The sequence below is a fragment of the Salarias fasciatus genome, chromosome 1, assembly GCF_902148845.1.
Source record: "Salarias fasciatus chromosome 1, fSalaFa1.1, whole genome shotgun sequence".
Classification (NCBI taxonomy): domain Eukaryota; kingdom Metazoa; phylum Chordata; class Actinopteri; order Blenniiformes; family Blenniidae; genus Salarias; species Salarias fasciatus.
This window is the reverse complement of record NC_043745.1, coordinates 4,964,392-4,990,481: the sequence shown is the minus strand read 5'-3', so window position 1 is coordinate 4,990,481 and position 26,090 is coordinate 4,964,392. Positions and strand designations below refer to the sequence as shown.

The 26,090-nt window shown below is 46.7% G+C and overlaps 1 protein-coding gene across 1 annotated transcript in view; it reads left to right on the top strand.

Annotated features, from left to right (window-relative positions):
• Positions 1–26,090, top strand: part of LOC115389982 (neural-cadherin-like) — a 317,885-nt gene that overhangs the window by 146,669 nt on the left and 145,126 nt on the right. Inside the window, 1 exon segment of the mRNA XM_030093608.1 lies at positions 22,389–22,531. Coding sequence (XP_029949468.1) covers positions 22,389–22,531 — 143 coding nt within the window.

Below are 26,090 nucleotides of genomic sequence, written 5' to 3'. Positions count from 1 at the left end.
TTTCTGTGGCAAAAAAAAAAAAAAAAAAACAAAAGCAAGAAAACAATAATTACCTCTTCGGAAGAGTCCATCTTTTTTTCACCAGCTGTCCTTATTCACACAGAATAAAAACCGTTTATTCCAACCGATGATTCGCGCTGTGGAAACGCGAATCACCGTGGCAGTGGTTTGGGGGGGGGGGGGGGACGATGACGACGACACCGGGGCGTACATCATGTGGAAGCGCCGGCTTTATTGTTGTAAGAATGCAGAATTCCGCTAGAGGGCGCCCGAAGTTACGCACTATAGCTTTAAATTAACAGAGAAAACTTTCATTGCATTATGGAGTCGACATGAATGTCCATGTTCTCCCATTGTTAATGTTTGTAGCTCATCGTTTACTGCAGCTTGTGTGTGTGTGGTTTCATTAGAAAACAACAACAACAAAAAGCTGTGAGTAAGAAGAAAACAAAGATATTAGAAACTGATTTGAAAAATGATCATTGGCCTCTTCATCGGGCACTGCACACCTTGCTGGTCTTTTGTCTTCAGAAGTGTCTTAATTCTTGGTGCTTTTGATGCAACTAGGTCATGAAATGTGGTTTTTGCTCCACACTGACAACATAACGTCTCACAGATGCTGCGGATATCTTCGTTCCACATCTGCAATGCTAATGGAGATCTCTAAGGAGCTCTGCTGGACTGAGATCTGACTGTGGAGGTCTTTGGAGTCCAGACGGCACTTCATCATGTTCCAGTAACCAGCTGAAGATGGTCTGATCCCCGTGAGCTGGAAGTCTCCATCAGAAGATGGTTCGACGTAGTTATGAAGGGATAAAGAATGAATGCTTTTTTTTTTTGTTTGATGGCTTCCTGTAGGACACACACAGACCATCCTCTTCAGCATCACAGTGGCGTTCAAACTACACAGATACAGAAAAGAACAAAAAACATACACAGGTCTACAAGAAAGAGGCCAAAGAGAAAGCAAAGAGGGCAGTGTGGGGTAGAGGAAAGAAAGCATTCCATCATCTGATGGACGCCTTTCCATGTAGTTCATAAAAAGTTGGCATATTTCATAAATATCATTCATCTTGTTACGTAATGAGAAAGTTACTTTTCCTGAAGGTAGACAGTTGTTCACTTTGGAGAGCCAAAGCCCGACTGGAGCGAGAAATCAGATTTCTACTTCACAGTTATACTGTGTCTTTGCAATTCATAAGAGAATCTATATAAGTTTAATGGAGTGGCTGGATGTCAGATTAGATTCTAAAAGGTTACAAGGAAGACACACTTCAGGGTCTGCAGGAAAAAAAATAATCCCATGTTTCCTGGATAGAGCTCCACAGATATCACTTTCTAATTCACTGCACTGCTATTTGGTAGCAGCCCACATGTGGAATGACACAGATACAATATTTGAATTGAATCCATGTAATGTAATGTTTGATCTGATGAAACAGAAACCAGTTCAGCCTTTTGCTGCAGCTGTCAGTACATTTTACTCCAGATGTTTCCACAACTGTAGTTAGATTTCTGTCTTTGTTTGAAATACTTTTGAGATAATGTTGATCATGTGTAGCTGCTGCAGAAAATGCCTGCTATCTCAGATTTCTTTTATTTTCTCCGATTTGCATTGTAAAGTGAAACTTCTCCATCGCAATACCGTTTGACAAACAGGATGATTTTGATTGGTCAAAGGGTTTTTGGGAATTGAAAGATCGATGAAGTCTATTTTCTTTAGCTTGGTGCATACTATAATGTTCTATGTGATTATTGTAAGAAGTTCTGTTTAAACTTAAAACAAGGGTGCTGACTTCGCAAAATCACATTTCAGTCACATCCATCTTGTGAAGATTTGATACACATAAAATCACACCTGGACATTTTGAAGTTGCACATTTATCCACAAATACATGTTTGTTTAATGACTGAATGAGTCTTGTTGAAGAAAACCAACACACACACACAGCAGGAGAGCTGACCACCAAACCCCCATGAACCCAGGCCGACGCATTCAGTGTGTTAAACTGATCGATCCAGTTCGACACCTCCTGCCTTTGGATCTTTTTTTCATTCTTGAAGGCATAGAGTCAGTAATGTGATGACACCTTCGTCAGAGATTTTATTCCATATTGACCTGGCAGCAGAAAGAGAACGTTGCTCGGTTGAACTTTAAGTGATCCGGTGAACTGAAACGCTGAGGAAGAAATGGCGTGTTGTCAGAAGACGGCTCACTGTGCTGCTAAAGGGCTGCTCATGTGTGATTCAGGCCACATTCAGATGCTACAGACTTTTCCACCTGCCTCCAAGTTAACCCTGTTTGTACAGATGTCATTTTTTTACAGATATAAGGTAAAATTGGTGATTAGACAAATGTCCAAGCTTTGACGTCAACATTGGATCTTAACTCAGAAAACTGCTGCTACTTTATAAACCTGGTTGTGCATGAGAATCCCCCAAAATCTGCATTTTTAAAAACATTTCTGCCCCATTTATATGACAATGTTCCAGCTGAAAACACATCTTTTGTTTGCAGAAAGTGTCATTTTCACCTGAATATTTTTGAAAAGTTCCACATTGGGAGCCAGTTCCAAAACACAGCATTTCCAGTGGCTCCGAGCACCGCTGTCGTGTAAACAGACACCCAAAAAGCAGCAAAAGGTTTGTGTTTTCACTTGAAATTATTGCCGTGTGAAAACGTACCCTAACAGTTAACAAGTCATCTTGAATCTGAAAAGTTTTAACTAACCTGATTAGAGTTAAATTTTTGATTCTGGTGACCATTACTAGTAATATATTTATGGAATGAAAAACATGGGGGGGGGGGGGGGGGGGGGGGGGGGGGGGTTATGAGGCTCCAGTCCTTTATGGAGAGACTTTCCTCCCTCTTTTGAGCCCCTCTTCTTAACATCACATGTACGGACTGTAAAATCAATTGACTCACTAACTGATGTGCACAGTTTTAAGCTTGCATCTTTCTCAGCATCTCCGAAATGGGATGACCTTGGTCTTAAAAATAAATAAATAAATAAAAAAGCCAGAGTTCCAGAAGTCGTTACTTTGGATTTATTCATCCAGGATGTCTGGAATTTTCTGGGTCAGCTCTACTCTATTAGCTGCCTTTAACTTCTAAAATATTTGGCCCATAGTTGAATATTTGTCAAGTGATGGCTTCCCGCAAATTTAATGAAAAGAGGAAATATTTAATACTTGGGAGGGTTGTGTCTTCACGCTGAAATACAGCAAATTGTTAGAAGTTTTGACACTTGTGTTTGTGTTACTCTATTAGAAACTTGGTGAATGCCTGAAAAAAAAAAATCTGAATTATAACAAATTTTATATTAAAGTGACTTCTGGAACTTTGATATTATTGAGCAACATTTTAGCAACATAACTCCATTTAAAAAAAATCAAAAGTCAGGTGTTAGGTTGAAAGTTTTTTCTCCACACAGTTGTTTGGCATTGCAGAAGGGAGATCTCACAGGAATAGAGCTCATCTAACACCCAACTCTTAGTATTAACTGTGGAAACAAGACTGTATTCAGACGTTGAGGTGGAAGTCAAAGGTTAAATATAATGTCAGACTCATGTACTCCTTGGTATGAATACATTTTTCCGTGTTTTGTTTGTTTGGGTCAGTGAAATGCTGCCTCTTTTTACGAGTTCACATGATTTCGACACAATATCATAAACCTAACAAATACTCCCTGTTTTTTTGTAAGTGCAGAAATGAAAAATTCAAAGTATTTTTTAAAGATAGTTGTAAAACTGCCAGTCTACAGGGAAAGTTTTGAAACATTTGTGTCAAATAGTGTAACAGTGTTACATTTCATGTTCTTTTGTAATGCATTACTATAACAGCATTTAAATACTGTAAACGAGGGAAACAATGGGTGTTCAGGAAGCTGCTGAAAGGAGCGGTGAAAGTGAAATTATAAAGGGGGAATAGAGCCAGTAAAGTCATCAAAAAAATAATTATATCACAAACCTTTACAATATGATTGTGGCTTCATATTTTCATGACAAAAAAAACAAAAAAAAAAACAAAAAACAATTGAAAAATGCAATTGTGTTGTAATGCAAAGTAGATAAAATATAATTACTACTATGTGCGAGTAGATAGACAATGACAAACATGGCGGCTTCCAGAGTGACATGACCATAGATTTATATAGAACACTAGATGCCTTGTCACCGCTGCCGGCCAATGAAGTCGGACGTCCGCAGAGGTCGGCCATCTTAGTACGACAATCTGGCTCGCTCATGACATTATGTTGATGAGACATGAACTCTTTAACAAGCTGTAACTTGCTCAAATTTCAACCGATTTTCAAACATATTTATATATATATATATATATATATATATATATATATATATATATATATATATATATATATATATATATATATATGTATACACATCATATCCTTAATATTCTTCTGCAGAATTATGAATAATTTAGACAAACCATACATGTCCATATTTTTAGTTTTTTTTTTTTATTGAAAATATTTTAAGATGTGACATGGCTGTAGTGGAGGCTGAATTTACCCACCTGAAACTTCAGAAATACTTAAATCTCATGAACCTCATTATATTGCATATATTATATAATATTTATTAATATATACCATTAAAAAGTAACCTTCCACATTATTAAATCTATTGTAAATGTATAATGTCCCCCCATAGATTATTTAAAGATGAAATAGGTCACCAGAAAACCAATTGTTAAAAAATATTGAATAAGGCATTGAAAAAATTTAGCGAAATAAGAGTATAAACATCTGCACAGACCGCCAACCTTACCTTGCGTTCCACAGAAACTCTCTAACAGCTTTCCCGTACTAAGATGGCCGACCTCTGCGGACGTTGTGGAGTCTGCCGTAAGGCATCTAGTGTTCTGTATAAATCTATAGACATGACTCCCAGTCCATGTTCTAGTTCCATAGTTCATATTAAGAGACGGTGGGATTTGTCTCTTTGTCCTTTGTTAGTGTTCATAGTGTGGGTTCATTACAAACTTAGCCCCACGCTAACTACATCATTTTCACAATGTTGGTGTATCAACACAGGAGTTCTCCTGAAGACATCTTCAGAACTGTTAGTGGAGTTCCTGCCTCAGTACTTCCCAGTGCTGCTGACTGTGTTCTGTTTGGGTCAGGAGATGAGGACTCAGGATGTCTGACACCACTGTTATGGATGGAAAAATGCATTTTATTTGCAAAACTCAGGTGAAATGAAAATTCCACAAGTTGCAAAACAAAAAAAGTAAAGAGGTATGATCCAAAGAACATGGAAACAGGAAGATTAAGGAGTTTCTTGGTCAGAACGTCCACCCTGACACTCACATATGGTCATAATTTCATCGCTAATCTGTGTATTTGAGTTGCTCTGAACACTCTGCTCATCCCCCAGCACACACTCCTCTCCATGCCCGTGTCTCAGCCATGTGTGTGACAGTTACAGCCGCCATCCAGCGCGAGCCGTGCTTCCGCCACTGCCTCCACCTGAAGGCCCGGCGAGGGAATCGTGTTATTGTTCCTGCCAGCTATCTCTCCCCTCGGCGAACGCTCAGTGGAGGTGACAATTTAAGCAGCAATTCTGTCCATCTATGCACACACATGAATAATACATCGCGGCTGAGTGGTAATTCATACCATCGTAAGTACTGATTAGCAGGGAATCAGACAGCAGACATTCCCTCGAATAAACACACAATCAGCGAGCAGCAGTTGGATGTATCAACAGACACACACCATTATCCCCGCTCCTTTGCGCCATTCTTCATGTATGCCTTATCTGGATAAACTAAATGAAGTCAATAATTAAATTCTGTAATTAATTTTCACGACTGACATCAGGCGTCGGCCTGAGGGACGCATCTGTTTTTCTTTTCCGATCAACTCAGCCAAAACAAACTGGGACAAAAAAATAAAACAAAAAGGTTAAAAAGTAATGAGAGCGTGCTGGTGTATGTCTGAGGCGCTTTTCAATTGAGCGCAGCATTGATTTGGGCCAAATTAGAGTTGCGGTTGAGGCGCAGGGTGAACGTGAAAGGCATGTTGTCGTCGTCGTATGAGGGCCCAACTTCTCGCTTTTTCTCAGCGTTTCAGTCCGTCTGATCGCTTCCTGTCTCTGTATGGCTCTCGCTCTGTGCATCTCTCTCTCTCTCTCCGCTCTCCTTCAGACTGTAGCAGTCCTTCATGCGGCGGACGCCTACGAGCATCTGCTTGAAAGCATTAGAGAGGTATTCGCTGAGGTTAGGTTGATGTAAGTGTCAAACAGAATCAGCCTTAAAGCCTGTCCTGAAAAATGAGCTGTGACAGTGGACCATTATCTCTTTGGTGTGTATTTTTAAAATTTACATCCCTGTCTTGATATAGCATCTTTAATGGAAGGAACATGCTTTTAGCTGTATGTTCATTTTTCCTCTTCACCATGTCCTCATCACGCTTTCATTCATCCTGTCGATCTGCAGACGTCTGAACATGTGGTGTATCTATCTGTCCATTTTTCCATCCGTCCCTCTGTCCTGACATTCTTCTACTGGTCTTTGCCTTTGCTGACTTCTGCCCCGTTTACACAGCAATGATTTCAAGTGAAAATGAAAAAGTTTTGTTGAGGTCTTGGGTGTCCGTTTACTCTAGAGATAGACCTTTTTTTTTCCAGGGCCAACACCTTAACCAATTATCGGAAAGTAAAGTTGGCCAGTAAAGGAGGTCGATAACCGATATATTTAATCCGATATTCATTTTCTGTAAAAGTGAAATTTTTTTAAATTAAATTTTGAATAGTACAAAGCTTCTCAGGCTTTCATAGCTACCTCCTGTTTGTGTTTTGTAGACTAACAGCAGAATTCGGGAGGATTGTTTGTCTTTTTCTGACTGAGGGAAATCTTGACTGAGGGAAAGTTATCGCTCTGTTTTTATGTACTGTGCAATGTTTTATGATCTCTTATCTTATATGTTAGATGCTCTTTTGAATGTTCTTGTGTCTTTATATCTATGATTTTTATATGATTATTTTTTTACCACTGTGAAGCACTTGGCGACCGATGATCTGTGAAAAGCGCTATATAAATAAATTATAGTTACTTACTTACTTACCTACTTAAGTATTTCCCTGGCCCTGGTTCCAGTCCATATTGTCCTGGACTTCGTAGTTTTAGAATTGAGAGTCACCATAACAACAATCCAACTTGGCGTTTTTTTTTTTCCGTACGAATATCTCTGTACTGCCATTGTCTGACGCATATGTGGGTTGTTTCGTTACAAAAACAGGCAACAGCACCCCACGTGCTTAATTATATGTCCACTTTTTTGTCACTGTAAGTTGCAGTCGATGTGGTAACGATATGAGTCAGAGATCTGAGGCCGTATGAAGCACCAGATGCTCTGGTTTGTGTCTGTGTGGCTTCCTGGCTGGTGCGATCTGCTCTGTAGAGATAAACGAATGCTGGCTGGGGCCAGTGGGAAAAATAGGCTCACTGTGTATCTTTAGCACCGCGCTGCACCACGATGCTCCGTGCCACCAGTGATACGCAGTGCGGTGCACCAGCTGGAATGGCAGGCATGCAGTAGAATGGGGGGTCTAGGAGTGTGCGGTGTGGCTTGGTGTAGTGTTGAGCATGTCATGGACTGTCTGTCCATCTCCTGTTAGTTCCTCCGTTCACCCATTCAGCTATTCAGCTATTGTTCAATTTGTCAAAAAAACAAAACAAAACAACATGTTCATATATGGCTGGTTTAGAGGCAGCAGTGAAGGTACTTGTCTTTGTATTGGGACGAAACTCAAGGAGCCATGGAGAGAACATGTACACTCATGAAAAAAGGCCTGAGGATGATTTCAATTCTTTATAAAGGCAGCTTAAAGGACATGCTTCCTCTCAGCTCTCTTAGCTTCTTGTAGTATGAAGGATACTTGTCTGAGTGTATGTCCATACTCAAGATGGTGGTCATCCTCATGGGCTGGGTAAACAGCATATATAATATAATGGAAAACAGTATTGTTTATCTCAATATATATTTTGCATTAGTTTTAAGAGAGGCTGCGTTTCCCAATTTCTCACCTGCCTGCAGCCACTCCCACTCTGATCAAGCGTATGTATTGAGTTTGCATTACATGTCCCCTATTTCAGAAAAAAAAAAAAAAAAAAAAATATCAATGTATGTATTTTGGGTCACCAGGCACTGAATAAAGATCCCAATTCCTTGGGCTATCGTAAGAGAGGCCAATTTCACCCCATAAATTATGTGACGTTGTGACAGTAATTCCTTATTCTGGACCACGACAATAAACCAGGCAGCTTCTGTTACCTATCCTCCCTGCAGAGCCACCTCTCCGGGCCGTTACACAAGTCAAGGCTGTCAAACACGCACATCATCTAGGGGCCACACCCAGTCTAGTTCCATGTGGACCAAACTGGTAAAGTCAATGTTTTCTTTGAAGTTGTTGTACTTTTCTTGGTGGTTTGGCCGAATCAGACCCTCCTTTGGGCCGGTTTTGGCTCACCGGCCTTATGATTGACACCCCTAATTGTTTTGCATGCTGTGGCAGTGCTGTGCACGCGCTTTCACTTTGTGCTTCCACCTCTTTTAGCATTTCAAACACTTGTTTGGTTAATTGGAGGCTTCGGATCAGTCTATCAGCGGTCCACTACCTTTTATCAGCTCGACACAGTCACCAATCACGAACCTCATACTGCACTCTGTATCGTCAGTGATTAACAGAAAAACCAGGAGCCTTCCAACTAAAGAAGCCGTTTCCCCTGTCTGCTCTGCATTCTGGAAAGTATCCCATTAGTTTGTTTCTTTGACATGTGGAATTCTTATTTATAAAATCCTTAGAACTTAGATCGTGTTGCACTGTTTTCGCACTAACTAAGCTTGATTTGGATTTTTTTTTCCCCCCTTCTGGTGCTTGCCTCGTTGCAATTTTCTCGAGCTGTGTGTGGCGCGACCAAAGTTTTACAGATAGATCACTACAAAACTGATCTCATGAAGAAGAAGAAGAAAAATAACAATAATAAAGAGTCCTCCTGTTTGAGAAAACTGAACGCAGTAGGTGTTGATCAAGTGTTTCCAGAGGCTGGTGTTCTGTACAGACACAGCCAGACTGGTTCATGTTGCCATGTCAGACCTGTCGTCATCATAAACTTGATGGCTCCATTTGAATTCATAATGACGACTCTGTCTGCATCTATAATGCAAAAGTAGAGTCGATTCAGAGCGTCTGGACAAAAGCAGCTCGGTAGACTCTGAAATGCAAAAACTCAGCTGCACAGACAGCATCTGTAATTTGACCATCAGATCGCAGGCATACATGCACACCAAGGGTCACCGCGCTTTCAGGCTTTCAGGTGGGATAAATACAGTTAATTACCTAATGATCGTACAAATGGCTTCCTCCGTCCACAAGTGGAAGCCGGTGGATCAATGCACCCTCCACACTCTGAGGGAAACGACGTCATGAAGAGAGACACACCACTGCACTGTCTGCACTGGCTTGCAAAGTAAGCCCATATCGTTCAACCGCCGCAGCAAAACCCTTTGCAAACAGAGCAGGTGAGTGGCACGTCTGAGGGTCGCCGGCACAATGAGTCCGTCAGTTATTGAATCAAAAACACTGCCGTGACAGAACGTGATCAGTGTTCAACTCCTCAAGAGAGCGCCTCGCTTTCCGTGAATAGAGACGAAGAGTGGCAGGTGGATGTATTTTCAAATCACACTCTCAGAGTTACTAGACGTGTGTTTTGAATGAGCATGCTCATGTGAGCAGTCAGAGATGAACAAAAGTGAAAAGAGCAGATCCTTCAGTCTAATCTATGATTTTGAGCTTTGTGGTTTGGAGGCAGTGGAAGTCGGTCAACAATGACTGAAATCCAAACTTTTTTAGAATTTATTTATTTATTTTTTTGCTTTGTACCTAGATCAGATGGTATACCACTAAACAAATTGTTGGCATGCCTGCAGATTTCGATCCAAATATGTTGTGTATATCCCATGTACATGTATATTCCAGTCCATGTTGTCCTGGGACTTATTTGTCATTCAAGTTTTGTGACATTCAGCTTTTTGCGCACCAGGCCCAGACCTCAATCGGACAAACATGTGATTTCTTTCAGTGCTTCCGCCATCTAAACCGTCGAGTCACATGTGTTCGACTCCAACATCATTGACGTGAGACTGACGTCAAATCCACGCAGCAGGAAGCGACGCGCTCTTAATCTCCTTCTCCTCATCGTGTGTTTGCCTCAGTAATGTCGTCTCCTATTGTACAGCCACTTGAAAATGGATATGCACGCGTTGACGGGTGTGGCGTTCATATTTACTTAGGTAAACAGCGCACTCAGCATCACGTGACACTTGATTCGCTGCTTGTCGTTCACTTCCTGGCTGTTTAATGTTCACCCTGCAGAGTGATGTAGCTACATTGAAAATCTTTTAGGAATGATCACGCAAAGAAATCTGACCTCAGCAAGAAATGGGAATTGAGCATGAAGACCTGCAGTGTGAACGCGGCGTTTGTCTGCTTTCTCGTAAAGGTTTGACTGGCGAAGAACCTGGAGAAGTGCGGTTCTACTTCGTAAGTGCTTAGCCCGCCTACGGGCTTCGCTAGTGGCACTCCCCTTGGCGCAGCCAATCAACTGAGACAACAAAAGCTCGACGCACCAATCCCCCGCCGCCCGATGGCGCCGCTCCACGCCCCCCGAGGGTATACCCCGAGCTGGAGGCAGCCATTCTCCCTTCTTCTTCCTCAGCATCACTTGAGACATTAAGAAGCCACAAGTTTCTTCGGATCAAGATTCTTCGAATCAAGATGGATGGACCTGCCCGTGACCAGTCGCCATCGGGCGTCGGGCCTATCACCCTGCTCATCGAGCAAGATCATTTCAAGCGCTGCTTTGTCTGCGTCGGCTGACGGCATCACTGTCAGCGGCCTTTCTGCCTGCCTGCCTCACTCTGCCGCTCGAGGTAACCCAGTGGCGAGCGGCCTTTATGGGCGCCGTCTCACCGGCTCCCGCGCATGCGGCAGCAGCAGCAGCAGCGGCGTCCCCGCGTCTATGGAGCCCACGCAACGCGACGGCGCCTTCTCCACCTTATTCAGACCACCGTGAGACAGGTTAGTATGCCCTACTCATGATGTGTTGTTGCAGTACTACTGCCTGAGCCCCCCGCGAGCCCGTGGAGCACCTCGCGGGGCTCTTCACCTCCGCTGCTCAACGCGGCCTCGCGCCTCCGCCGTAGCCTCCGAGCCGGCGCAGCGCGGCTTAGCACCCGGGCTAGCAACCCAGTCACGGACTCGGTCCCGGACTGCGGTGCTGTGTCCCGCCGTTCCACCGTTCCAGGCCTGCGTGCTACGTGTCTGGGACGCCCCGCTCACCGCCAAGAGGACGGTGAGGGGCTACCATTAGCACGGCTGTTGTGATACATCACTAAGGAGCAGCTAGCCTCCCCTCTTCCCGCGCAATCTGGAGGGGCTCTCTCCCTCCCTTCTCTCGCTACGTGATAAAGCAGAGAATGTCGAGCGGAGCGCGCGCGAAGCAGCCCGGACGCACGGCGCTATCACGGGCTCTCCCTCCACGCGCTCGCCGCGCTGCTGCCGTGTAAGCGGTACGCAGCCGCGAGCTTGGCCGCTGGCTCTCCCGCCGAGCGCGAGGCGCAAACGGAGCGCCGTCGAGGTCCTGCACGGCGCCTCGCAACGCTCCAAACTACTTTCCGCCGGCTTCCGCCTGTGTTAAGCACAGCGAGGCGGCGGGGCCACGCCGGCCGGGTCCCCGCTGATGAGCGCCCCGCCCTGGTAGCATTACCGCGGCCGGCGGCCCGAGAAACGTCGGGACCGCACCGCCTCTGCCGGGTTCGCCCCCAACAAAGCGCTGGTCCGCGGCCCAGGAGCGGCCGCCCGCGCTCTTCATGGGACGCCCTCTCCACAGCTGCATCTCTCAAGAGCAGCTATCCTCCCCCTTCCCGTGCTTGTATGACTGAGCATCAAGCTCGGCGGGGCTCTTCCCTCCCTTCGCCCCGCTATGTGGTAAGTGGCGTAGAACGGTGAGCGGACTGCACACGGAGCCGCCTGGCCGCACGCACCGTCACCGGTTTTTCCTCCATGCTCTGCCGCGTGGCGGCGGTGGACGCGGGCACAGCAGCGAGCTGGGGCCGCTAGCTTTCCCCGCCGTGCGTGTCACGCAAGCGGAGCGCTGCCGATGTCCTACCGGCACCCCGCAAACGCTCCAGGCTGCACTATCCGCCGGCTTCGGCTCATGTGAGTACGATGAAGCGTCAGAGCGGCGAAGTGTGCCAGCCCGGGTCCCCACCGTGGGGCATCGCGGCCCCGGCGGCACCCGTAAATTCCGCCGGCGTATGCTCGTGTTAGCACAGCGACGCGTCACAGCGGCGGAACTTCACCGGCCCGGGTCCCCGCCGTAAGGCGCCCCGCTCCCGGCATCACACGCCACGCTCCCAGCTGCGTTTATCCGCCGGCCTCCGCTCGTGTTGGCACAGTGAGGCGTCAGAGTGGCGGAGCTGTGCCGTGCCGCCCCGGGCTACCGCCGCGCAGCGTCCCGGCCACGGCATCACCCATACCACCTCCAGCGGTGTCTCTCCGCCGGCTTCCGCCTGTATTGACACAGCGAAGCCTCAGAGCAAAGGAGCTCTGCCGGTCCGGGCTCCTGCTATTGAGCGTCCCGGTCCTGGCATCATCACCGAGGTTCAGCGGCCCGGGAAGCCTCGGGATCACGCCGCCTCCACCAGGTTTGTCCCCAACAAGTGCTGGTCCGCGGCTCCAAAGTGACCGCCCGCGCTCTTTGTGGGACACCCGCTCACCGCCGCGCTGTGGCGTTTTCCGCCAGCCCTTGCCTGTGTTAGCACAGCGGAGCGACAGAGCGGCGGACTTATGCCGCCCCGGGTTCCCGCCGTAGGGCGCCCCGGTCCCGGCTTCATTCATTACGCTCTCAGTGACGTTCTCCGCCGGTTTCCGCCTGTATTGACATGGCGATGCCTCAGAGCAGCGGAGCTCTGCCGGCCCGGGCTCCCGCTATTGAGCGTCCCGGTCCCGGCATCATCACCGAGGTTCAGCGTCCCGAGAAGCCTCGGGATCATGCCGCCTCCACCAGGTCTGTCCCCAACAAAGCGCTGGTCTGCGGCCACTAAGCAGCCGCCCGCGCTCTTACAGGGGATGCCCCCTTTTCGTCGCACTGCGGCCGTGAAAGCGGGTCGCAGCAGCGAGCTAAGGCCGCTGGCTCACCCATCGTGCGCTACGTGCAGTGTCCCGGCCCTGGCATCATCACTGAGGTCAGCGGCCCGAGAAACTTCGGGATCTTGCCGCCTCCACCGGGTTTGTCCCCAACAAAGCGCTGGTCCGCGGCCCTGGAGCGGCCACCCACGCTCCTTCATGGGACGCCCCCTCATTGCCATGCTGCAGCCGTGGACGCGGGTCACAGCAACGAGCTGAGGCTGCTGGCTCATCCACCGTGTGCTATGCGCATGAGGAACGCCGTCGAGGTCCCGCCGGTACCTCGCAAACGCTCCAAACTGCTTTTTCCGCTGATTTCCGCCTGTGTCAGCACGGTGAAGCGTCAGAGCGGTGGAGCTATCCAGCCCGGGTCCCCGCCGATGAGCGCCCCGGCTCTGGCATCATTCATAAACGCTCCAAGCTGCGTTATCCGCCGGCTTCCGCCTGTGTTAGCACAGCGAAGCGTCAGAGCGGCGGAGCTGTGCCAGCCTGGGTTCCCGCTGATGAGCGCCCCGGCATCGTCACCAGGGTCAGCGACCCGAGAACTTCGGGATCACGCCACCTCCACCGGGTTTGTCCCCAGCAAAGCACTGGTCCGCGGCCCCGAAGCGGCCGCCCACGCTCTTTCATGGGACGCCCCCTTCAGCCCTTTCGCCGGGGGTCCCCCGTCTCCCGAGGCCGGGAGGACGGGTGGACTGTCCCCTCAGGCCGTGGTACAGCCACTCACGCTCTGCTTCGGACGTGGCGTGCTATGTTGGGGACCGCTTTCTCCCTGGTTGTTAAGGACGCTGAGAAGCGGCTATGCCCTGCAGTTCACCTGTCGCCCGCTTCTCTTCAATGGGGTTCTTTGTACGCGGCTCGCATGCCCTGTGGGGCGGCCGCTCTCGAAGCAGGAGTGTCCTCGCTCCTCCGCCGGGGCGCGGTTACGGAGCTGGACGCGGAGGAGGTGCATTCGGGCTTTTATTCTCCCTACTTGTTGGTTCCAAGAAGAGCGGAGTCATGAGACCCGCTTTGGACCAGCGGGCCCTAAACACTCACATAGCCACCAGGAGGTTCCGCATGCTGACGGTCAGACACCTCCTGGAGAGCTCCTGGGGTTCTTGGTGAACCGGGACAAGAGCGCACTCACCCCAGCTCAGCGCATGGCTTATCTGGGTTTGGAGCTGGACACGCTCTCTATGACGGCCCGCCTCTCTGCGGACAGGCGAGCCTCCCTCCTCTCAGCCCTGAGGTCTGCAGTGACCATGCCTCTGGTCAGGGTCTGTTTGGTCAGGACCGTCCTGGATTTAATGGCCGTGGCCCACCTGGTGGGCCTTCTTCTGGTTGGGCCTTCTGCACATGCGCAGGCTGCTACGGTGGTTTGCACGCCTCTGCTGCTTGGGGAAGCGGGACGGATGCAGAAAGGTCTCGATCCCGCCCTCGGGCACGCCAGGATCTCCTTCTCTTAATGGATCCTGCTCTCCTATGCTAGGAGTCCCCCTGGGCTGCGTATCGCATCACGTCGAGGTGTTCACGGATGCGTCTCTCGCAGGGTGGGGAGTCACCCTGGACCACCACGCGGTGGGCGGTGCCTGGGATTCCATGGAGTTCCTCCAGGCCCTGCTGGACAGTGGCTGAGCTGCATCCACACTGCGGTGTTTGCATCAGCCATCATAGCGGGTTACGGCGGCTTTGGCCACTTCTCTGCACGCAGTCACCCGCTGTTGAAGCGGTTTCTGTGTGGGGCGTGTTGGCTACGGCCACCCCCCAGGCATGTGGTCTCCCCGTGGGACCTCCACGTTGTGTTGGAGGGTCTTGGGGGGCTCACCTCTTCGAGCCTTTGGAGAAGGAGGAGGTCCGCTTTCTCTCCTTCAAGGCCGCCATCTTGTTCGCGCTAGTATCCGCCAAGAGAGTTGGGGATCTCTGCGCCTTGTTGGTCCGCCCATCCTGCAGGCTGTTCAGCCAGGATGGGGGACTTGTGCATCTTTGGCCTAACCCGGCCTTTAATCCCAAGGTGATCACTTCGGACTTCCGGTCGCGAGTGATCCAGATCCAAACGCTTGCTCCCGGCCTGGCTCATCTGAGGACGGCCCACGGCTGCGGTTGCTGTACCCGGTTAGGGCCCTGCGTTATGTCCAGCGCACAGCTGGTTTTCACACCACGGACCAGCTGTTTGTGGGGTTTGGAGCCTGGGGGCGTGCCCCCCCCCCGCCCCCGACCTCTCAGAAAGACGTCCACTGGGTGGGGGGCGCTATTGCAGCTGCCTGCAGGGCACAGAATCTCTCGCCGCTGGCAGTGATTCATGCTCATTCCACACAGCGTGTGGCTGCCTGTGCGGCCCTGTGCAGGGGTGTCACGGTGACATCTGCCAGGCTGCCTTCTTGGCCTCCGCGTTCATATCTGTTGGATATGTGAACTGACTCTGTGGCCATGTCGGTTTCAGCGAGAACACGAGTTCCGTCGCTTAACCGTTTTGGTCCTTCTGGCCTGTTTGCCGCGTCCCGAGTGGGGTCGTGGACCAGGGCTTTCCCGCCTGCCGCTTGGTTTTTGCCGCGGCCTGCTGATGTTGTGACTGTGACGGTGCTTAGCGGGAACGGAAGTTCTGCCGCTTGCCGTGTTGGTCTTCTTGCTCGACTGCCGCGTCCCGGGTGGGGTCGCGGACCAGAGTTTTCTCCCCGCCTGCCGCTTGGCTCTGCCACGGTGTGCGGATGTTGTTACAGTGACGGTGTTCGTGGGAACAGGAGTTCTGCCGCTCGCTGTATTGGATCCTCTAGCCCGGCTGCCGCTTCCCTGTGTGGGTCGCGGACCAGGGTTTCCCGCCTGCCGCTGTGGCTTGCCCTGGCCGGCGTGTGTGTGTCGCTGTGGCGATGTTTGTTCACGTCGCGGGCGGCGCTTCGGCGCATGGATGCCCGCCTCGTTCTTTGGGGGTTCTGCGACCGTTCTGGACGTACGGTTTGTTTACTTCCATCTTACGCACCAATCCCGTCAGCATGCCAGCTGGGAGTACATTCATCGACCTACGGCCTTCGCCTGGGTGTGTGCCACTAGCGAAGCCCGTAGGCGGGCTAAGCACTTACGAAGTAGAATTAGTAGTTACTGGATGTAACTCCAGTTCTACGAGTAAGTGCGTGCCCGCCTACCTGCTGGCCCAGCTGTCTGCTTCCCTTACTTGGCTGATTCAGAAGAAGGGAGAATGGCTGCCTCCAGCTCGGGGTATACCCTCGGGGGGCGTGGAGCGGCGCCATCGGGCGGCGGGGGATTGGTGCGTCGAGCTTTTGTTGTCTCAGTTGATTGGCTGCGCCAAGGGGAGTGCCACTAGCGAAGCCCGTAGGCGGGCACGCACTTACTCGTAGAACTGGAGTTACATCCAGTAACTACTAATTCACAGACTGTTTCCCATCTGAGCGGCTGAAGCTTTGAACTTCCTCAGAGAAGTCAGAGGTGGACTCCCTCACTCGCTTCCTTCTTGCAGAGTCGCCCGTGAAAAGCACATTTTAAATAACTCCCATCATGCCTTCCATTTATTAATGGAATGTCACTTCCTTTTTTTGCATCCCTCTCCTGACTTACACTTTTCCATAACCTTTCCACAGACTTGCTTTGAGTGCACTTTATTTCTTCATGTTGTTTTTGTCGCGGGGATCACTGATTTACCAGGGAATGGACTTTTCCTGGCTAATCCTCTGTGCCTCTGTTGAATTATGTCAGTGTCTTAGTCCATTGGCAGGAGGTGTCTGGACAGTTTTTTAAAAAATATACTGTATACCACAGCTAATTGTCTACATACCACCAGAGTGCTGGAGGGAAATGCAATAAATACATCAAATTAACTGACAAGTAGGTGGTTTATTGTCAGGGGAAATACGGAAGAAACTGCCAGAGGGTTGGTTCTGTTCTCACAAATCACTACTTTTCTCATATTTTTTTCGTAATCGTCCCCCATTTTATGTTGCATATTTGCAATATCTTATGGATAAAAAATTATTATAATCAGTGCAAAATGTCATAGGAACTTTTTGCCTGTTCACTTAGGATATCATTCTGCATAATTTCCAATAAGTCGAACGCAGTGTGGCCTTTAATTCATGGTAATGTACTGTTTTTAAACAGCTCCAAAGGCTATAAACTGAAATGGTCTTGAAAACTTGACTCACCCTTAAACACTCTATTCAAGGCATTTTCCCATTGACTACTTTCAATGTTAACTTTGTTAGCAGTTTGGATGTTTTTCCCTCAAGACTCAGAGCCGTATTATATTAGATAAAATGTGTGAGTCCAAACATCAAGGCACTCTTTTATGTTAAAGTCAGGACCCAGAATAGGGCGTGATTTATGTCACAATACGCAGGATTTCAATAACACTGGAGCTGAAATGTTTTTAAAGAATATAGAGTAGAAACCTGTGTCAACAAGGTAAAAAGGTCAAACGTTCAGACTAAAGATTTGCTTTTAAAATGCATCAAGTGGTTCAGAGATGTATGTGCAAGGCCAAAGGCGAGTTCAGAGCTGATGTTGAAAGTGCTACTGCAAGAAAACACTGAAGGCAAGTTTCAGAAGGAGAAGTTACACACGTGAAAAATTCATGATAAGCCAAGTGAGTCGCAGTTTAAAGTTACATACTCGATGTTTACGTCAGTGCCATCAGCTAAAACAACATGCTTTGATCATCCATTCATTTGGAACTCCATCCATTCTTGCACTGATCCATCCATCCATACATACATACAATTATAATTCTAATTAACAGGAAGAAACCAGCAGAACCAGACTTGGAGATGGAGCCTTTCTGTAGAGCCAGACTCTGGCTGTGTTCGAAACCACATACTGCCTACTACACCCTTCCATACTCATACTATCCATCCTGCATCCTGCTTACTCAGTCCATCAAACAGTATGCAAAGCGTTTACACTACAGCATACTACATAATAACCCACAATGCATTGCACTCCTCCCTGAGCAGAAATCGACCTGCTAAAGCTGATTTCACTTTAGCTCTAAACTCGTCAAATGTATAACTTCATCGAGATTTTTTTGTAAATTAGGCGACAAAGTGGTCGTTTAGAGTCCGAGTGTGTCGTTTATTTGTCCGAATATCAACCGTCTATGATTTTGTTCGGACGAATTCGCCGAAATTCAAGCCGGCCGCAGTGAGCAACGCACTTGCGGTTATTTTCACCAAAATAAACCACCCATTTCCCTTTCTCATGCAAAACAACCTTAGTGATGAATCTGTGCTTTTACTTTGAAAACAGGAAGCCAATCTTTCAGCAATATATCTCGCTTAACATCGCCATTTGGACCGGTGTCCCGTTAACGGACCAGTTATGATGCCAATTATGATGCTTTACCGACGGAGAGTGTTTTCGGCTCTTCAACAAAGATCGGCTCGCCGTCTTCGGTACATCATGGTCGCTTTCAGCATGGACTTGTTGTCAGATGTGTGTGTTTTTTTTTTTTTTATATATTTATATATATATATTTTTTTTTTTTAATCAATGTAAATCCAATCAGAAATCTCTTAACATAACATACCTACGAGCACAAAAATTGGAGGAAAAAATATATCTAGAACCATACTCAGCTTGCTAAATGTACATCATTAAGAAACAATCATTGTGAACTGAATAAAGTTTATTCAAATGTCCGTCGCGTTGCATCTTGGGTAATTTCAGTATGAGTAGTGAACTCACGATGTCTACTCAACATTTCTGGCGAATGCAGTATGCATCCGGGAACTTCTCGCATACTCAAAATCGCATGCTGCCAGTGTAAACGCACTGCATACTCAATAAGTTAGTATGAGTAGTAAGTAAGTACGCGGTTTCGAACACAGCCTCTGTCTGGACTTTCTGCTGTTTGGATGGGGTTAGGGCAGTCATGGGGAATCCTGGTCCATGGAGAGCTGCAATCCTGCATGTTTTCAATGTTCCGAAACACCTGAATCTAATGAGTGTATCATGATGAAGCTCTGCAGGCAGCCTGATAACGAGCCATTCATTACAGTCAGGTGTGTTGAAGTGATCACACGGTGATACCGCGCAGGAATTCAGCTCCCCAGGACCGGGATTCCCACCCCTGGGTTACACAATAGGAGAGAACAAGCAAAGTAGTGACTGATTCACACCCAGTTAGAACACATCAGTTTATCAGGTTATGGAATGCTTGTTATAGTTATGGTCTGTTTGAATGGATAAAATATGAAAAAGTGTGACAACAGCCACACATGAATACTTGGATGAAACTCCATGTGTGGCCGATGACCTCAGATTTATTTGCCCAAATTGAGTTTGTTGGAGGAAGATGCTCACAAAATGCAGATCACTTCATGCTACTATGAATAAAGGCCAATGATAAAGTCACCTATAACTTGACATCTTTAAAATTGATGCTTGGAGATTGTTCAGGTTGGGTCAGTGAGTACACAGAGACAGCAGCTCTGCAACTTATTTGCAAATGATTAAATTTCAGTGAATGCAATTGTATTTTTAAGTTTTTAAAAATCACTTTTAAGCAACAATAGAAGAACTAAATATGCTACACTGCATGCTCAGGACTCTCATGGCTTGATACTGTTTGCCTTGTTTATGAGGGAACCAACCGGACGATGAGCAGTGACGGCAGTTTTCTGAATTTCCTGGCGTTCTGCCTGAATTTCCTCGGTTGCTGACTGACCAGATCAGAGAAGTGTTTTCATCAGGCTCTGCAGTTTAAATGCTGTTTGGCAATATTCCAGCCAGGCTGTCGTATGTCTCTTACTCAAAGTGGCTTCAGTCTAAATTTCATGCCACAAAGGCCTGATTGATGGAGCGCTGCTGAGATGGCCATCCTTTCTGCAGGTTCTCCTGTCTCTGCAAAGAACTTCTAAAGCTCTGTGAGAGTGACTGCCGAGTCCCTGTACATCGTTAAAACCAAAGACCTACTTTTTTTAGATTTTGGCCAGACAACCAGCTCCACAAAGAATCCCACTGGCTCCCTCCATTCATGACTATTCAAGTTCCGATGCCTGTGGGACTGCTCAGAGCTTCAAACCTGCCTTCATCCCATGGCACCGATCTGTGGCTCAGAACCTTCTTAGCAAAGAATTTAACGTGGAATTTCTTGGACTTCCAGAGTTCAGTTTTGAAGTTGTTTTCATGCCTAATTTTCTCCAATCCAAACAAACTCCATTCAAGTTCTCAACACATTGGAGGAATGAGCAAAAGACTGAGCAACTGACTTGCAATGTGTACAGTAAATTGTGAGAATTTGGCAGTGAACTTTGTATATATTAACACATTTTATTGATCAGATTGTGCCTTTAAGATGAAATGGTGATTTTACTGCATCTATAATTTCTTACTCAGTTCATTACAAAAATATCTAAGCTGTTTATCCACTGACTGAAGTCAGTATTTTCCCATTGGTAGGGAATTGAAACGTTTTCAAAAAGTTCCACCTTGGGAGCTGTTCAGTGGCTCGGGTCACCAATGTGGTAGAAATTAACTTGTGTAAATGGGGCTTTGGAAGCAGCAATCACAGCCTTTAACCAGGAGTAGTTGTCAGTAATACGCAGTGTCTTTCTACATATTGTGATAAAGAATACAACGCAACACAACCAAGAGAGCGGTTTGGAGAAGAACTCCCACCTGCTGATTCGTGTCATTAACACCACCGCCGCCTCCACTGTGCTCCATGTTCTCACTCTGTCACTTTGAAACTTGTTAGATTGAAAGTTTGCTGTGATAAAAGGCGTGAAAGAGGAGGGATGGTGCTGGTGGAGGTCGGGGTCAGAAGTCTGTCAAACTTCCTGGCTCTTGACATAATCTCTGCGGTCCTAAATGTGTAGTTTGAATCCATTTGTATTTGTCCTGTAGCCTGTGTTAAAGAACTGAGAAGAGAACATTGACGTTGGTGTCAAAATGCTTCATTTGATTAATTTCCTCGTTTAGCGCTGTCTCAGGTCTCGTGGAGTCACTGTTTTGGAGGCCGCTGCTTTGCGTGTCCCACTATTATTGCTGGACCCCAAATGAGAGCCGGTAGCTCGGAGTTGGGCCTCCTGAGGCTGCAGCTGTGAGCCCCGCATGAAATTTCCTTTGGTCACAGTTTGTAATAGAGGTGCCGGTCCGGCCATGGCTCGGCACGCGCAACAATTTCCTGACATGAAGAGATGTCTCAGAACGCCACGCCAACATCGACACAGCTGGGATTTTTCATCCTTTAGTTTGTTGTTCGGCCGTTTACACACAAGGCTTCACACAGTCTCATGTTGTGTGTTCATTTCTAATGACTTATTTTTCGAAATGCGAAGGTTAAGTGAGTGAAAATAAATAGAAAGTAATGAGGATTTGATGAGTTGTGGGGTGGAGACACTGGTGCTTATGGATTTTGTGCAAGTAGAAATCGAACAGCAGTGCTTTTATGCTTGTCTGTAATTCTTTAGAAAAGAAGTCAACCACTTTACATGCTTAACAAATTACAAATAAATACAAATAAACCTGTATACTATAAGTACCCTGACTACAAGAAATCCTGCATAATAATAATAATAATAATAATAATGATAATGATAATAATAATAATAATAATAATAATAATAATTTTTATTATTATTATTATTATTATTATTATTATTTTCCCTTTTGGCTAAGAGTCTCGGAGGACGGACAAGGCGATCAGCATTAATCATTGACCAGACCTTGTCGGTTTTATCATTTGTGGCAATATTAATTAGCCATTGCTTTGCATCTGAGTAAATGTGAATTGGAATGGAACAGCTGGCTCTGTTTAGTGGACCAGATTGGGCCCATAGGCCTTATGTTTGATACCTCTGCTCTACAGGCACGCCACAGGTAAAGTTTTGTACCAGTCTTTCCAAAGTGGGTGTCTGATTCAGCTGTTTACATTAAATAAATCATCCACAATGTCAGAGAAACCACTGGTTTGAGTTCTGTTCATCCTCAATAAGAAAATCACATGTTGTGATCCTTTGTGTCCAGCGACTTTATTCAAGATCCAAAAACTGAATAACCTAAAGAAAGGTTAGATTATACCTCCCTTGTGGTGTTTCTGTGTGAGACATCAATCTCCTGGTCAGGAGTGATTTGAGAACTCTCGTTGGATGTGTCTCATTTTCACCTACAGAGTCGTGTCCTCCTGCTCCAACGTGTGAATCAGGCCTTGATTGCGTTGTTGGTTGTTTGTCTTTTGTCAGATATCGAACGTTTGTCTCGGAGGACGCGGGGCCCAACACGCTGGTTGCCACGGTGCTGGCCAAGGACCCCGATGGAGACGGGATCACCTATAAGATCACAACGGGAAACGATGAAGGGAACTTCGTCATCGACAGCCAGAAAGGTTGGCCATGTTTTCCTCTCTTCTTTCAAATATTACTGCTCATTAATACTGATGTTGATATTCTTATTTCTTTCCTTTAATTATCATTTTGCTTTTTGAAAATACATTGAGACAAAGTCCTCACAGAACATTGTTTTATTGCCTCTCGCATTAGAAATAATAGCTTCTCAAAAAATGCTAATTAACAAAAACAAATTCTTTTCTGTTTGAAAAAAAAGTTTTAAGTTTGAGAATAGTTCTGAAAACAATGTTCAACAGAAATGGTAGAAAACATTGTCGTTATCATGTTGGACCACCGATGGCTGCCCTTGTTTGTTTCTGTGATGAAACCGTCCTGAAACTGCTAAGCGTGCACAGAACAACTATTAACTGCGACAGTGGTGAATGTAGCAACGTTTTCGCCATCAACATGGAGACGGAGCCTGAGCTGTTTCAAAAAGTTTCATTCAGTGACTCAAAGCTCCATTCTTCAAGGAGGGGTATTACGTGTTTTTTAGCCCTTTAGCATCAATCTACAGCACACTCAAGCAACAGCTTTGTCCATAGTTGGATGGTGAAAGCTGCATGTGTCAAAAACAACTTCAATTAAATTTGCCTCTGCATCAGGCTGCCTCAAGCGACTGGAAATGGGTCCCTGTCTCTTTAAGAATCTCCTCAGCTTAGTGACACGCCCCCCTCAGAGCATCCATCTCCGCTATTTGCGGTGTATTTCCCCCGCCCCTCTCAGGCGGGGGAGCGTGAGCTCTGCAGGAGGAGCCGTGCAGATTACGTCAGAGATGGGCGGAGCTGTGGATTACGGGCGGAGCTGTGCAGCACCGAGCGTTTCAGCGCTCAACATGGCTGCCAGGGGGAGATTCAGGGATTGCTCAAATATGCGTGACTGGTTCAGGAAACAACTCCATGCGTCTTTTTAATGGGGAAATGACATTATAGCATTATACAAAGCTCAAAAAAAGTTGATTTTGCATAATACCCCTCCTTTAAAGAAACACCCAAAATGGAATAGAAGTTTTCCATCATAAAACAAGACGAGATGGGATATGCCTTTACTTGTCCCACAACAGTACATCAATATATGTGTGGCATTATCTACATTCTTTTAAGAGTAATGTAGAACTATTGGGCATTAAAACTGTAAAGGCAGTTCGATTGTTGCAAAATTTTAATGCAATCAGCCTTAAAATATGAAGTTTTCATAAATAATTTCAGTTGATTTCATCAAGTCTCTGCTCATCCCTCAAACAGAATGCGAGACAATATGTAGTCATGACAATGTCTGTCTGTTTGTCTTCTGCGGAAAGAAAAACACACATGGCAGAAATGCAGCATCTGAACAGCCGAGCTCCACTACTTATTTTTGTCTTTCTGTTTGAAACGCTCAGTGACAAATGTCAGACCTTTAGGCTGCTTTCAATTTGATATTCACCTTCGGCACAACACCCTGCAATATACACAGACCTATTTTCACTCTGCTTTGCTGTTTGTCTTCACTGCTATATTTACACACACCATAAAAATGTAAAAGCTTCGCAGTTTGTCAAGCGTGCCCTCGAGTCTCTTGAAAATATGCTCACTTGTGTGTGTGGTATAGTTTTACTTCTTTCCGCGTTGTCGATGTGACGCCGCCGCCACGCCGGCTTTCCTCTCTCACTTTGAGAAGTAAAGTATATTTACATCCTGACAGTTCATGTCATGAAGGTGCCGGAATTATCAGCCCATGTGCAAACACTCCTTCCACAGTGTCTTTGTGACTAACAGGCTGCATCCAAGGAGTCTGCACTTCCTCTGAGGCAGGAGCAGCACAGGCAACGGGAGATAGGAAGCCGGGTTAATGTTGCACTGTGTGTGTGTGTGTGTGTGTGTGTGTGTGTGTGTGTGCGCGCGCGTGATGGTGGCTATTCCATGACTCTGGGACCGTTTTACAAATTGCAGCCACCCGTCTGAATTTCCATATCACATTATAGGGTAAAATGATGTCTACTACAAATTCAATTACTGAAAACTTCAAGGCAGGATTTCCACTGCTCACGAGCAATGGCATCCCGTGTCAGCCGACAGCAGAGAGTAGAGACTCTCACGGCTAGAACTTGATTCCTGCTAACAGGTGAGGAACACACTGACTTCCACATGCATACTGTGTGACTCTGAGCAAAGCCCTGCTCAGCGTCGGTCTCGGAAGGGGAACTTTGAATTCAGGCTTGTGTTCTGCATCTGATGAGCTTTAGTGCAGTGCAGTGAGGAGGTCAAGAGTCTGTCTACGTCAGAGCTGGGAGAACAAACGGCCCCACTTCATCTTGAGTGGGCCGGACCATTAAAATAGTGCCATAATAAACTTGTGATGCAGAGTTTATGGGATGAAAATGTCAATATTTCCACAAATAACAGTCACTACTGAAAATGACTCCATTCTCAGTTTAAAGCACGAAACGTTTTAATGAAACCTTGTGAAATTCACTGAAATATCCAGAAAACTTTTAACAAAACTGCTGAATTGTGCATGTTCATACAAACTCCCTCTGACAACATGGCTTTGAGGCTAACCCCCGGATCCCACAGCACGCGTTTTGGGAGCGTTCGGCCGCGTCGCGCTGCGTCGCGCTGGCCGCAGCAAATAGATTGCCATTGTAGTGGTCAGGAGCAGTTCCACATCCAGCGTTCGGTTGCGTGCGTCGCCGACGCGTGCGTTGCCGGCGCGTGCGGCGCGTGCGGCGCGCTCAGCCGCGTCCGGGATAAAAATATGCGTCCCACCTATTTTTGGCTGCGGCCGCACGCGAGCGCGTCAAGCTCCCCTGCTCGGATAGCTCCAAACAGGAAAGAGAACTGAAACAACTTCTGTGTTTTCAAAATTAAATAATTTGAAACGTTTAAATTTTTGGTTATTGTCAGAGATGTTTACTGAAGTGTCTTTGTATAATCTTCAGTACTTATATTGTGCCAGGTCACAAGTTTTGGTTAGTCATGTAGTTATACATCTATTTGTAACAATATTGTTTTAAATATGCATTTTGTCATAAATAAAGCTCATTACAAATATCCAAAAAACTGAAGATGCATATTTTGATATTTGAATACATTTGTGGAGTCAAAAAAATAGCATATGGTTTGTTTTCCATGTAATGGTAATGTTTGTCCCCTTAATACAGTTCGTTTGTGTGCTTATTTTAATGTGGAAGGGTAATGGAGTTAAACACGCAGCACAGACCGAGTGGGTCGGGTCTGTGTTTACTTCTGGATGCGCAGCTAAACTATTGCCATGGATGAAGAGAGACTCATTGTGGAAGTTGAGAAACTGTTTGGCAAAGAAACGACGAATGAATGAGTTGTTGTTGTTGTTGTTGTTCCGGCTTTTAGTACTCTCAGTATATTGTGGGATCTTGAACATCTGGCACATGCGCTTCACAATATTTTTGCGCTCTGCTCTGACGGAGCAGAGTGCAGGAGAACGCCTGCAGTGGGCGTTGGCGCGCGCACACAGAAACGGACGTGAACGCGCAGCGGTGCACCGCAGGGAGACGCGTGCTGTGGGATCCGGGGGTAATGCTAGCTCACTGTGCTTCAT